The sequence below is a fragment of the Bison bison genome, unplaced genomic scaffold (genome assembly GCF_000754665.1).
Source record: "Bison bison bison isolate TAMUID 2011002044 unplaced genomic scaffold, Bison_UMD1.0 scf7180017864376, whole genome shotgun sequence".
NCBI lineage: Eukaryota > Metazoa > Chordata > Mammalia > Artiodactyla > Bovidae > Bison > Bison bison.
Genome location: NW_011494948.1, coordinates 13,289,304 through 13,303,378, shown reverse-complemented (window position 1 = coordinate 13,303,378; position 14,075 = coordinate 13,289,304). Strand labels below are relative to the sequence as shown.

Genomic DNA, 14,075 nt, shown 5'->3' with positions numbered 1-14,075 from the left:
GCAGAGACATTACTTTGCCAACAAAGGTCCGTCTAGTCAAGGCTATAGTTTTTCCTGTGGTCATGTATGGCTGTGAGAGTTGGACTGTGAAGAAGGCTGAGTGCCGAAGAATTGATGCTTTTGAACTGTGGTGTTGGAGAAGACTCTTGAGAGTCCCTTGGACTGCAAGGAGATCCAACCAGTCCATTCTGAAGGAGATAAGCCCTGGGATTTCTTTGGAGGGAATGATGCTAAAGCTGAAACTCCAGTACTTTGGCCACCTCATGCGAAGAGCTGACTCATTGGAAAAGACTCTGATGCTGGGGGTGATTGGGGGCAAGAGGAGAAGGGGACGACAGAGGATGAGATGGCTGGATGGCATCACTGACTCGATGGACGTGAGTCTGAGTGAACTCCGGGAATTTGTGATAGACAGGGAGGCCTGGCGTGCTGCGATTCATGGGGTCGCAAAGAGTTGGACACGACTGAGCGACTGATCTGATCTTGGATTTGGACGAAGGAGGATGCTAGTTAGATAGAAGCAAGAGACGCTGGAGGTTGAGAGAAAAGAACACAATTTGGAATGCTGTATGTAAAAAACGTTTTTATTTGCCCACACTGTGTAGCGAGTGGGACCTTAGTTCCCTCACCAGAGATCAAATTCATGCTCCCCTGTGTTGGAAGTGAGGAAGCACAGCCGCTGGACTGCCAGGGAGGCCCCTGGAGTGTTCAAGGGGCCATTCAGTTTGCAGGTGTGTGGCCTCTGAAAGAATAAGATGGAAAGAACTATGTCTGTATGAGTGATTCTTCACTGTACCTAGTACTGAGTTAGCATTCAGACTTACGAATTACTTCTGGACACACCCCACACACTCACACACAGATATAAAAATATGGATTAAGTTGTAATAGGACTTCTTTACATGATGCTCACTTGCTTTACAAGTCAAATATATAAAAAGGAATGATTATATCCAGAGATAAAGGTTATTTGCAGAGATTTTTTGTATTTTAAGCTTTCAATCTAAAATAATCACTTTAGACTCTAGAAAAAGATCCCTTGGGATTTTCCAAGGAAAAATATATTTTCATCTTGTGATCTGCTAACATACGGTCCATCTACTGTGTTGGTTTTGTTATGAGCTCTCAAAGGGAGGCAGCGTCCTGGGCTCTGGTGATGGCTGTACGTCCTACCTCTGCGTGCCTGGCTGCCCCGGGGGTCCATCTGACTTGAGGTTATGACAGTGTTTGTGCAGCCCTTTCCCCAGACTCCTGGGTCAGAAACAGTTCTCACCACCCTCCTGCCCCGGGGCCACCCCCGGGGGACCCATCCAGACAGCCTGTAGGCGTTCTCCAGTTTCCCAGGGAGCTTGCATCCAGTGAGTCCCTGGTCTGGTGGGTGGTCGCTCAGGAACCTTGCCTTCTCCCTCCACACGTCGCGTCATATGTGCCCCCTCTCCCTGGATACGCCTCCCTCTCCCCTCTGCCCCACAACTGCTGTCTTAGCTCCAGCACTAGGAGGGACAGGATGCCCCATCTGTCACAGCATTGGGCACACTTCTCCTTTTCTTGCCATCTGTACATATGTGCATACATAGATTTAGTCATCTCTTCAGAAAATATTTATTAGATGCTTTGGGCTAATCAGTAAACAGAGAAGATGCAGATCCTACCCTTCGTGGGGCTTATTGTCTAGTCAGGGAGAGACAAACAAAAATATACTGTAAAACTAACATGCACTTCCGTGGTGGCTCACTGGTAAAGAATCTGCCAGCCAATGTAGGTGATGTGGGTTTAACCTCTGGGTTGGGAAGATTCCCTGGAGAAGAAAATGGCAACCCACTCCAGAATTCTTGCCTGGGAAATCCCATGGACATAGGAGTCTGGCAGGCTATAGTCCACGGAGGTTGCAAAAGAGTTGGACACGACTTAGTGACTAAACAACAACAAATATGTATATCTAATAATGTATAATATATAATATAAATGCAATAATAAACACATGATAAAAAGTATCATGTGTATAGTAACTTAGAAGGTGATAAGAGCCATGGTAAAAGGAAAAGGTCATCAGGATTAAGAGGACCTGGGAGTTCTGGGAGGCCCAGGGTGTCTTGAACGGAGTAGTCAGGGTGGGCCTCACTGAGAAAGGGAGACTTGAGAGTTTCAAAGGAAGGGAGAAGGCTGCTTAGGAATAGCTAGAGCACAGGCCCTGACATGAGCATATTTCAGTCCAGGTGTGTCCAGGGAGTGGTCCCGAGGCCAGGGCCAGGCCAGTGCAGAGACCACCGCTGGGAATCTGGCTTTTACTCCAAGGCGAGCCAATGTTAAACTTGCAACTGGGAAGTGCCCGGATCAGGTTTCTATTAGTTGTCACTGTGGTCACCCTGTCGCATGCTTTGAGGGGCAGCAGTGGGCCAGGGTAACAGCAGGGCTTGGTAGGGAGCTTCTTACCTAGAGAAAGATGCCTGGCTGGTGGAGTTGGGGGCAGTGAGAAAAGTGGCCCATCCTGGCACGTTCTGAAGGTAGACCACATGGAGTGGCTGACTGAAGGTAGAGTGAGATGAAGAGGGAATCAAGCATGACTCCAGAACCTTCGATCTGAGTAACTGGAAGGATGGAGCTGCCATCCACTGAGGTCGAGGAGGCTGGGCTGGGATGTCTGAGTGCGGGACCATCATTCATATGGGCAGTGAGGTGTAGGAGGGCCCTTGCAGCCAGGAGGGCCTGGCACTTCCACTCACCACTGTGGATCCAGTAGCCCAGGGGTGACTGGAGCATCCTAGGGTTTTCTAGAAATGTGTCCTCTTTCTGCCCTCCTTCCTCCCCTACAACTTTTATAGGGATATTGGGTTCTTTCCTGAAGTACAGAAAGAAAGATCTTCTGAGTTCCCAGAAGATCACCAGGATTGGACAGGTAATTATAATTGTGTTGGGTGCTGTGAGGGAGGAGGAGAAGGATGGGAGTCAGCTTGGAGAATGGTGATGGCTCCCTGGAGCTTGTGACTATCCTGATGATGTGGGACTCCCCTCACCTTCCCACTTTGCTCCGCTGTCTCCTCTTCCCCAGCCCCTCCAGCCACAGTCACCCAGATCTTGTCTTTCAGGATTTCTTCATCCTTTTATAGGGTTACACAGTGTCATCTTCTCTTGGTTGCAGTCTTCTTTATTTTCACCCATCATCATCTTTTCAGTGAAACAAGAAGCATTTGTGGGTAGAGGGGGTATGGTAAATAATCGTCATTTTATTTTTTTTCAGCCACAAGTCCAAACTTGGCCCTGAAATAAGTGGATGTGTGTGACGAGGGAAGAGAAGGGGGGCAGAGTGGGGAGAGATGCTTTGTGAACACAGGATTTCCTACCTTTGGCCCTGATTTTGTGTCTCTGTGGGCTGACAAAGGACTGAGAGCCTCAGCTTTCTACCTTGGCTGTAAGGCAGTGGGGGAAAGTACTGTAAAATTAGGAAATCTTTAAGAAGCAAACATCTTAAAGCCTCCATATTTTCCCTGCCCTGGGTGCCAAGACAACTCACAAGTGAAGAGTAAGTGGTGGTGGCTGTGGTGGTTGGCATTCCATGGCTCATGGAAGACGAGAAGGGGAAGGAAGATGGAACATGGAGTCTCCAGGGAGCTGAGGTTAGTCACGTAGAGATGAGGCTGGGCTGCTGCAGGGTGCCTCGGGGCATTTCACTGAGTCTGTTCCTTATCCTGACAACAGTAGGAAGGTGTAGAAGGCTTTAGAACAGAGGACTGGTGTAACCCAAATCGTCTTTTGAGATTTCTTGGTGAATGAATTTAAGCCATTTGGCTGACCAATAATTTCTAGTTTATCTTGGGAAAATAGGAGCTCCATCAGGAAAGGCTAGAGGGCTTCCCTAGTGGCTCAGTGGTAAAGAATCCACCTGCCAATGCAGGAGACACGGGTTCGATCCCTGATTTGGGAAGATGCCACATGCCGCGGAGCACCACAACTGTTGAGCCTGTGCTCTAGAGCCTGGGAGCTGCAGCTACTGAGCCCATGTGTCCTAGAGCCAGTTCTCCGCAACAAGAGAAGCCACTGCAACGAGAAGCTCGAGCACCGCAACTAGAGAAAAGCCCGTGAAGTAACAAAGACCCAGCACTGCTAAAAATAAAATTATTAAAAAAAAAAAAAAAAGGCTGGAGCTCTCAGTTTCCACTTACACCGCCTCATTCCTTAAGGTGGTATGTTTCAGTGGAAACCATCTCACACCAAATTCTGATATTAGGCTTGTGTGTTAGTCTCTCAGTTGTGTCTGACTCTGTGACCCCATGGACTGTAGCCCGCCTGGCTCCTCTGTCCATGGGATTTCCCAGGCAAGAATACTGGAGTGGGTAGCCACTCCCTTTTCCAGGGGATCTTCCTGACCCAGGAGTTGAACCCAGGTCTCTTGAATTGCAGGCGGATTCTTTACCATCTGAGCCACCAGGGAAGCATATCAGGTACGAGCATAAAGTGCCCACAAGCTTGCCCAGTGCTCTGTGAACTTGAATAAGTCCTATTGTTCCAGCCCTAGGCACTCTGACAGTTATTCCAAGGTGGATGTTCTTATGATAAAATCAGCCCAAACCTTCTCTGGTTAGATCAAGCAAGAGTTGGGGGGTAGACTTGGAGCTCCAGGCTGTTGGGTTTACTGGATACTTAGACTGTTTATAAGGGCTGTGGTGCTTGTGTGCCCTTTCCAATCTGCCAATACAACTAATTCACTGATGTGTAATTAATGAACTTTGGGTAATTAACAGACCCTCTGGTGCAGATGAAGATAACAATATTTGAAATGCTTGCAGGAGAGTAGATTTATGATTAGACAATTAAACATGAGCTAGCTGGCCCTAGGGTGTGGTTTAAGTCTCTTCTGCAGACAGCCATCAGTTTATGTTGATGTGTTTGCAGGCAATATTACATTAGTTCTGGCTGCTATATGGGTAGTGAATTGGAGGAGACAGAACAAATGTAAGGAGTCCAGTCAGGATACCTTTGCAAAAGCCCCAGTGGGAGAGAGTCAGGAATAAAAGCAACCCCTGCCTGCTGACTGTGGAAAGAACCAAATGAAGAAGAAAACTGGGCTGGAGAATTCCCCAAATGTGGAGGAGCAGGATGCACTGGCATCTGTGGTGGGATGTATCTGCTTTCCTGGTTGGACTCTGAGCTCCTTTGGGCTCATGACAGGGAGGAGGCTTTCACCCCTGTGTTTTCAGGGCTTGGCCTGGGCCTGGCACAGAGCTGGTACAGATAGAGTTGGTCAGACTCTGAGGGAGAGGAAAGGTATGTAATGGGAAAAGAGATGAGGGAGACGGAGATGAGATGAGATGAGACGGAGGACTGCCTGGCGGGGCCAGCAGAGTGAGGCCCACTAGGCCTGGATGGACAGCTCGATGGTTTTCCATCCCAGCTGGGCCAGGAACTTCACCGTGCAGAAGGGTCCAGGTCGAGGGGCTGTGCTCTCAGCTGGTGGTCTTGCCTGTTTTCGTGCCGGTAGGGAGGGCCAGTGCAGGCAAAGAAAGGCAGCTCAGGAGTGACTGGCCCACGAGCCTGGCACCTGCTTTGTGTCTGGCACGGTGATGTGCTGAGCTCCAGCTGTGGGGCCAGGCCACCTGGATGACTGACGACCAACTTCACCATCCTTCACCATCCTTCGCCTGACCTCAGCTAAGTCATCTCCTGGCCCTTTCATTGTTATTTGAAAAATGGTGGTGGGGATTGAGGGAAGAAAACCAAGCTCATGACTCACTTCGCCTCCCTGCCTTGACCATTTAGGCTTTCATAGAGTTGCTCACCTGGCAACTAAGTTGTTCACAGCTTGTCTACTCTCCTTTGTGGGGTTTGGAGCGAGGTCAGCCCTGGCCATCACAGAGGCCTGGAGGAGGGCTGTTTATGTCATCTTGGAGAGGCGGGCAGGTTTCCCAGGCATGCTTTCTGGTCTGGACGCTGACCGTGCGATCTCTCAGGCCCTCCTCAACGTTGTGCTTAAGCAAACATTATTTATGTTCGGCAGGAGAACCATTCCCCACTGTCTGCTTTCTCTTCACTTACATAAAAACTGCACATTTGATTTCTGTTTATACATATATAAACCACATCTGTAGGAGCAGCCTGGGAAATGGTTGGTTGAAGATGGATTTTGCCTTTGGAAAACGCAGAGGTGAGTGACATCTGTATATTGTGTTATCAGAAGCGTGACACACGTGGTTGATGGGGACCAGGTGCTTCACAGAATCCATCTGATTGAAGCTGTAAACTTCTCGCTGATGGAGGAGGTGCTGGCTCAGTTCTTAGCAGAGGCTTGGTTACAAATACCTGCCTTCCAGTTTTTAGGGTGGAAGAAGCTAAGATTTGGCTCATCGGCTCACACAAATGTGACCTGTGAAAGCATCTTCAGGTGGACAGGAGGGATATGTGAGGGGCAGACAACAATTTTAGATTAACCTTAGAGGGTTGGTAGAACTCATTGGGTATTCAACTGTTCACTATTTACTTCAAGGCTTGCATCAACACCGATGTTTTCCATTGGCAGTATAGGACATGGATACGTAACCTTCCCTGATTTCACTCACATTTAATGCATTCTGACTCTGAATCTTGAAGTCCTTAAATCATAGCTCATTCATGGAACAAAATGAGCATAGACAGAAAGCACCAAGGGAGTCACCTTGCTTTGTTTCCTCATTTATTCTTCTGCGGTTATTTTGCCAAACAGATCAAGCTTTTCATTGGCTTATTTCTCCAAAGCTTCACCCTTCTCTCTACCTCAGTCTTCCCTTGCCCTTTGTAGGTGAATTTGCCTATTTGGGGGAGTCTCACAGATAGGTTATTGAGGTCTGTCTTGTCTCATTTTAGCTGAGAAGCATTACTAAAATTGGATTATTTCCTTTGATCTTATTTGTAGGATGAAGTGAGAGGATACCACCATGCTGTCTATGGCCCTCAACTTGGTAAGATATCCTTAATTTTAGTTTTTACAACTTGTATATTTGTTCATAAATGACTGTCTCTCCATTTTTTTTAAACTGAAGGAAATGGCAATTATGTGCACATTTGAGTATTTTGAATTGAGACTAGGTTGTCCATTGGGATTATAAAATCGTATCTGTCTTGGGAAGTTTTTCTGGAAGTTTGTCAGTATTTTGGTGAATCATTGAGTTTGCTACATGGAGGGATCAAATTTTCTTTCATGATATAGAGCTTGGTTCCCTAATACCTCTCTTGTTTACACTATTGTCTGGTATTGAACTTTGAAGGAATGGCTGATGTCTTTCTCAGTTGAAAATGAAAACATAGGCGAGAGTCTTTGAAAGCTGACAGTGGGAAGTAATGTGAAATAAACCTTCTGCCAGCCCTGCCCTTCATCTCCACATCTCTCTAAGGTAGCTTGGATGATGGTAATAGCAGTTAACATTCAATGAATGTGTCAGTGATAGGCTAGGCACTCTTTTGTTTCCTCAACAGGAATTAACCTGTTCCTTACAACAACCTGTCACGTGAGGTATCTTCTCTTTAAAGGTGAGGAAGCTGGGATGCAAGAGAGTGCTGATGATTGTTGATCATTCTGGTCTTGATGGGTCCACAGATTTTCTGAGCTCATGCTGTCAAAGATGGAAACTTCTGAGGCCAAGCAGGGGACCCTTGCATGAGGAGTTACAATCCCAGGACTGGGTCGTGGTTAAGATTCTAAACTTTTACACTGTGGTTGGTGGCATCTCGGTCAGGATCTCTTTTTTTCCCCCTGCTGAGCTTTGTGATTTTGGCAGGAAAGTTTTCCATACATTCTGTCTGAGCCCTCCCCACTCTTTGAGCCGTCTTAGGTTTTCTCTCTGGCGACTCTCCTTCCCGCCCCCCTCCATGGGCGTCTCTGGGGGACATTTGGTTTGGTTGCTGGTATGTGATATTTATTGTGCTAGCATTGGTCTTCTCTTTAAAGCGAAACCCACGACTCCTTAGAAAATAATTGGAATTTCAAAAAGAGCTTGCTGGCATACATTTATGCTGCAGAACAGATTGTCACATGCTGGGTTGAGTGGCTGAAACAGGCTGGAGCTGGGCTTTCAGGCTGGGGTCCCCTGGAGTGTCTCTCACAAAGGTCCCTGTGTGGGCATCGTCTGGGCCTGGGGACATGCTGCCCTTTCACCAGAGCCTGTTTATAGAGAACTCTACAAGCAGGCTTTTGTTTTCTTTTGCACTTTCTCTAGTAGCTTTATTAAAATGCTTTAAAAAGAGGGGGAGCTAGGAGCCCTCGAATGCCAGGAGCATTGGTTTTAGAGGATGCAAAGGCAACGTCTCTATTAACACCATTGGCTTCTGCCAACCTCCAGGCAGCAGGAGAGAATGATGCCTGCACCAGGGTGGCCACGTGTGTTGGCTCTCGCGCAGAGGAGCTGGGGCTGGCCTCATGGGGAAGGGCAGGGCTCTGGCTAAAAACCAAACTGCTCAGGTTTGAATCCTGGGTGACCTTGGGCTTCTCTGGGCCTCTGTCTACCCATAAGTCAGTGGAGATAATCATAGGGTTCATGTGAGGATTGAAATGTGGTAGTGATCTTTAGATGGGGGCCCTGATGAGGGTGTACACCCAGGATTTCGGCATGTAGTCACTATGCACTGTGCACGCCCCTGGGGGCAGGAAGCTTGACCCGGAGTGAGGCTCCTGCTCCTGAGTCTGCATACACCCCAGAGACGCCTGTGCTTGCTCTTCTTCCTGAAGGTGCTGCGGCTCCCGTCTTCGCTCTGCAGGCATACCATGCTTTATTGTGCTTTGCTCTGTCGTGGTTTGCAGATACTCTGTTTTAGGAATTGGAGGTCTGTGGCAAGCCCACCCTGAGCAGGCCTCTTGGCACCAGTTTTCAAACATTTGCTCACTTTGTGTCTTTGTGTTACATTTTGGTAGTTCTCACACTGTTTCAGAATTTTCATCATTGTTATGGTGCTCTGTGATCAGGGATCTTTGTTCCTACTATGACTTGCTGAAGGCTCACCGGATCTTTAGCATTTTCTAGCAAAAAGGGATTTATCATTAAGGTTGTGTACATTGTTTTTAAAGATATAATGCTATTATAACACTTCATAGACTACAGGATAGCATAAATACAACTTTTATATGCACTGGGAAACCAAAAACTTCATGTGAATTCCTTTTTTTGTGTGTGATATTTGCTTTATTGCAGTGGTCTGGAACAAAATCCTAAATCTCTCTGAGGTATACCTATCCACAGGGCTGTAAATGAGCTGATTGTGAAAGGCAGCACTCATCTCAATTTGTGGATATTTAGCTCCTCTGGGTTCACTTACAGGACTAATTCTTCCAGGCACGGGCCCCCCAGCTTTCTAGGCAAAGCCGAAAACTGCAATTCTTCCATTTTGGCTAAACTCACAGTAGTGGCTGGGAACCAGCCTCACCCCCTCCCCTCCTGCCCACAACAAGATAGGAAGGCTGAGCTTAATAGAGACTCGGACGACAAGATTTAAATAAATAAGCTGTATTATCTGTACAAAAAAAATATATATATAAATACAGTTTTGTGTTTTAGAGGAGGAGATGCCTCCTCCCACATTCTTCAGCAGCCCTAATGACCTTGTGGTGCTGCTGAGTCACGATTCACAGAACAGACAGTAAATGTACATTCATCTCATGCAAGGAGGACGCTGTTTCCCACCCCACACCTCGGTCCTCTGGGCTCGCTCTGAAGGCCGTCTTCACCTGCTACAGCCTGACACGTGGCCAGGCTAGAGGACCTCCGCTGCTCAGGAAGTGTAAATACTGGCCACCGGGTTTCCAGAGCTGTTGAACTAGAAAGAACCAACCGCATTAGTACCAGTATGGAATCTGTCTTCCGCATTCCGTGCATGACTGTTGTGTCACAAACGAATCCCCTCTTATTGCCCCATCATCCCGTGCCGACTATTACAATGTATTCTGTACACAGTGGGTGGATCCAGAGTTAAACATCAGCTTCTTCTAAAAATAGGAACAATACAATAATCGCCACTGAGTTTACAGGAACACAGCTGCAGGAAGTTAATAAAAAGTCCCCCAAATATTTTATTTTTTTTTTCTGGAAGACAATGTACAATTATTAATATTGCACTTTTTTATACAAGAAATCCTAATAAATATTCACAAAAGATATACAGACATAGAAGACATTCTCTTTTATTTTAAATAAAAATTACACTGATTTTTAGTAACATGATTTCTCAGAGCCCATTATTATGGTGAGGAAACCACCTTAACTGTCCATAGCTCACCTGGGGAGGACACAAGCATAATGTCTTCCCCCAACCCCAACTTTTGTTTCCAGGCTGGCTGGAAAACACAGCCCTGATGTCAGTGGTGGCCTCTGAGGTGAGTGGCATTTTGCGAGTCTGTATATGTGGCGCGGGGCAGTCTGTGTGAGGGGTGAGTGACTCTGGCCACCCTGCTCTGCTCTAGCTGCTACTAAATGGTGGCCATTGTGGTGGGGGGCAGACCAAAATCACTCGCCCCAAACCACTCTGCTGAACGAGCAATTTGCCAAAATGTCCCAGATTTTCAGTTTTGCCACTTGACTTGCTACTGCAGCCTCTCTACCATAGCTGACGGCATGACTAGGGTGTGGGGTGCGTATGCTGCTTTGCCCACACCGAATTAGCAAAACCGAGGTATATTAATTCTGGTAGAGTATATCATATTTCACTGTATGGAGGGTATGGCTGAAAAGCCTTCAAGGACCTTCTGGGCAGCTTTAGTTACTCCTCGGCTTTGCTGCTGTGCCCCTTGGCCCCACCCACACCTCTTGTCTGAATACAGGGGCAGCTGTCATGGGGCTGTGGTCCCACCCATTACCTGGTCAGCTCTGGAAGGAAGTGGTTGCTCTGACCTAATGGATGCTCTGACAAGTTGATTAATGGCTTGGTTTTTGACAAGTTGACCCTAGTCCCTGGCCCTTCAGTGAAGCATAAAAAACCTTATAGGTAGGAAACCCAGTCTATTCATGATCAAAACACCTTGGCCTATGTCAGCAGTTAGTTCCGGGCTGGGGGACTCTTGATTTAGAGACGCCAGGGGTGGCATGACTGCACAGCTAGGCCCTGCTGTCTCACCAGCTTTGCCCTGGGGGTGTGGTCAGAAAGTTCAGTGAGCCTCCTCGGGGACTCCTCTCCACCCTAGAGAGGGCATGGCTCCTGCATGCAGCCTGGGCCCAAGGGCAGAAGAGCTCTGAGCCCCATAGCCTCCCCTGACCCCGCAGAGGTCCACCAGGCATGTGGGCTTGGGGTTCAGAACCTCACCAGCTGCCTGCTTATTCCCTGCTGTCCCCTTCCCTCAGGAGCACACACCGCTCTCTTTGTGCTTCTGTCCCTGCCCTCCCTACTTCATTTTCTGCATCGCCGTGCACTTCAGCTACTTGGATTGGCTTCCCTTCACCCCCTACAGTGTTTTGAGTTCTTGTTGCTCTGACCCCTCGCCACCACCCCGAAGAGCTGAGTTCTGGGCTGGGTCTTTAGCATGGCTGGTGTTGCCCCTCCCTGGTCTTGACCATCCCTGGCCAGGAGAGACACCTTGGTTGTCCAGAGTCAACACCAATGCTTTACAAACTCTCAGGCGCCTACCCTTCTGCCCCTCTCTCTCGTCTGCTGTTGGCTCTGGCTCCCTGCTGTCCTGAGGGCTACGCTGGCCTCTTCCTGGGTCTCTCTGGGACCCAGGTTGGGAGGGAGCCAGCTGGCCAGGGGGCTCTGCTGGCTGGCCCGTTCTGCTCTGCAGCCTCCTCAGACCTCCATCCTTGTCCTGTCCCCTCATTCTGTCCTCCAGCCAACTGAGAGCAGACATGCTGGGGGCATCACATCTGGGGAGGGGGCAAGGAAGGAGGTCGAAGAGGGTTGTGTGTATAGGGGTGGGGAGGGGCAAATAAATAAATAAAATGAAGAAAGCTTAAGTTCTGTCCAAGGTGGTTGCATAAGTCCTCTGCGCGGCCAGGGTAGTGTTCTCGCCTCGCCCTGTCTTCATGCTTTGGCACAGGTTCCACAGCAGCGAGATTGGAACTGGTTGAGTTGGCAGAGTTTCAGCTGTTTCACCTTCTCACAGTACCTGGTGGTGTCTCTGCATTCCGCTGGGAAAGGGGACAGAAAGGAGATGTGAAACACAGACTCGTCATATCCGTGGCCACCAGGTGCCTTCTGGGGACAGACTCTTGTGCTAGAAGGGCCACCGCTGTCCAGTACCTCTGAACTGGCCTTGCTCTGGTGGAACTTGGCCATCTGCTCCCCCGGCTGCAGCTGGGCGCCGAATGCTGGGACTCTGGGCCTTTCTGACGGCCCCCTTCCTTCCTGAGGGTGGTAGGGACTGCCTCACCTCCTAGGCAAGGTGCCCTTTTCCCATGGCATTTGGGTACCTGAAGCTCTTCCTCCTCGAGATGGTTCCCGGAAGGACTAAGTTCTGCTCCACTTCGGGGTGGGGGGGGGGCCTGCAGGTGAGGCCTGCCTGTGGTGGCCTCATCCCCTGAACTGTGACTCTTCCCTTCCCTGTGAAGCTTTGGTTGCTGTACTCTCCCACCAGCCTCTCTACTCTTTACCTACACTGGCGTCCTAGTTCAGTACCGGCACAGGCTACATGGTTCTTCAGTACTGACGTGGACTGGGGCTGCACACATCAGTGGTTAACGGTGTAGGTCTCAACTATTTTCATGGAAAACAGTGGTCCTGAGTGTGGGAGCTGGCAAAGATGGGTCAGGCAATACCTGCTTGTGTAGAAGAAGCAGCGGGACTGTCTGTCTAGAGGATATCTCTTCAGCATGGGGAATCTGAGACTCAGTGAGGCCCTGACTGAGGAGAAACTGCACAGCAAGACTTCAAATTTTCCTATTCTTTGCCTCATGCTTTGTCTCTGTCCCTGGGAGGAAGCATCTCCAATGTATTTTGGGTCCAAAGGAAGAAAAAATAGGTCCCCACCCAACTGGGATACAAATGTGGTGCTGGGCCGAGGAGGAGGTTCTAGACTTGAGGGAAGGAATGAGTATCAGACCCTGGGTATGGCCCCTGCATACCCAGGGCGGGGAAGAAGGGCGCGGTCATCAGGTCCTTGTTCTGTGGGCAGCAGACCGCAAGGGCTGCAGTGTCGGCTGAGTGGGAGCAGCTCTGTTTGCTACTCAGGTATAAACAGTGCTTGCTCCCCAAGAGCCACTGTTTAGCTGTCCTCTCTGAGTGTGTGTGTGTGTGTGTGTTAGTCACTCAGTCGTGTCCAACTCTTTGTGACCCCATGGACTATAACCTGCCAGACCCCAGGCTCCTCTGTCCATGGAACTTTCCAGGCAACAAGACTGGATGGGTTGTCGTCTGCTTCTTCAGGGGATCTTTCTGACCCAGGGATGGAACCCGGGTCTCCTGCACTGCAGGCAGACTCTTTACTGTCTAAGCCACCAGGGGAGTACCGCGGCCAAACTACTGTAGGTGAACCGGAGGATGATTTCATCCAGCGCTTAGCCAAATGCACCTGGCTCTCTCAGGGGCCAGTAGGGAGCCCTTGGGCCACACCCAGCCATTCTCTGTGGCCTAGACACATGTATACACATCCTTGCACACATCTTTGTTTGCCTGCGTGCACCCCTCTGAAAATACCTGACTCCGGCCCTGGCTCAGGATCCCTGGGAAGGTGGGACTACGGCCCTGTGTTCAGGCTCCGTCCCTGGGACTGCCCGCTGCACCCGAAGCCTGGTGGGGAGTTTGCAGACGGCTCTGTGGGGTTGGAACATACTGTTTTCGCAGGGGGTGATGTTGCAGCGCTGCCAGTTGGCTGGCCGAGGTCCCCAGGAGCACAGGTGGTCGGGCATTGCCTTGTTGGTGCGGGCGTGCACGCACTCCACGCGCCGGGACTGGAAACCGTAGTTGCCGCAGGTCGCCGTGCACAGGGTCCACAGGCTGACCCTCCAGTGCACGTTGCAGGCTTCTGACCAGCAGTTCTGGGTGCTCACGGGCCTGTGCCAGGGGAGTGGGAGTGGCAGGGTTAGGGTCTGCGCCTCTGGGGGCCGGATCAGGGGAGACAGCTATGAACACACGGCTGTAAATCCGAGACTGTCAGGCGTCTATCAAGAACTCCCAGTGCTGCCAGCCCTGGATTC

At 49.5% G+C, this 14,075-nt stretch overlaps 2 protein-coding genes across 5 annotated transcripts in view; one reads left to right on the top strand and one right to left on the bottom strand.

The window, feature by feature from the left end:
• The window catches only part of FAM154A (family with sequence similarity 154, member A), a 63,118-nt gene that overhangs the window by 40,899 nt on the left and 8,144 nt on the right, over positions 1 to 14,075 (top strand). For all 4 annotated transcript variants that reach the window (XM_010857057.1, XM_010857056.1, XM_010857060.1 and 1 more), the window contains one exon: positions 6,884 to 6,929. The gene's annotated coding sequence lies outside the window, so the exon portion shown is untranslated. The remainder of the gene's footprint in view (positions 1 to 6,883; positions 6,930 to 14,075) is intronic.
• Positions 9,455 to 14,075, bottom strand: part of ADAMTSL1 (ADAMTS-like 1) — a 496,626-nt gene continuing 492,005 nt past the window's right edge. Inside the window, exons 29-30 of the mRNA XM_010857061.1 lie at positions 13,712 to 13,932; positions 9,455 to 12,071 (exon numbers count right to left, since the gene is read on the bottom strand). Coding sequence (XP_010855363.1) covers positions 11,965 to 12,071; positions 13,712 to 13,932 — 328 coding nt within the window. The 3' untranslated portion in view covers positions 9,455 to 11,964. The remainder of the gene's footprint in view (positions 12,072 to 13,711; positions 13,933 to 14,075) is intronic.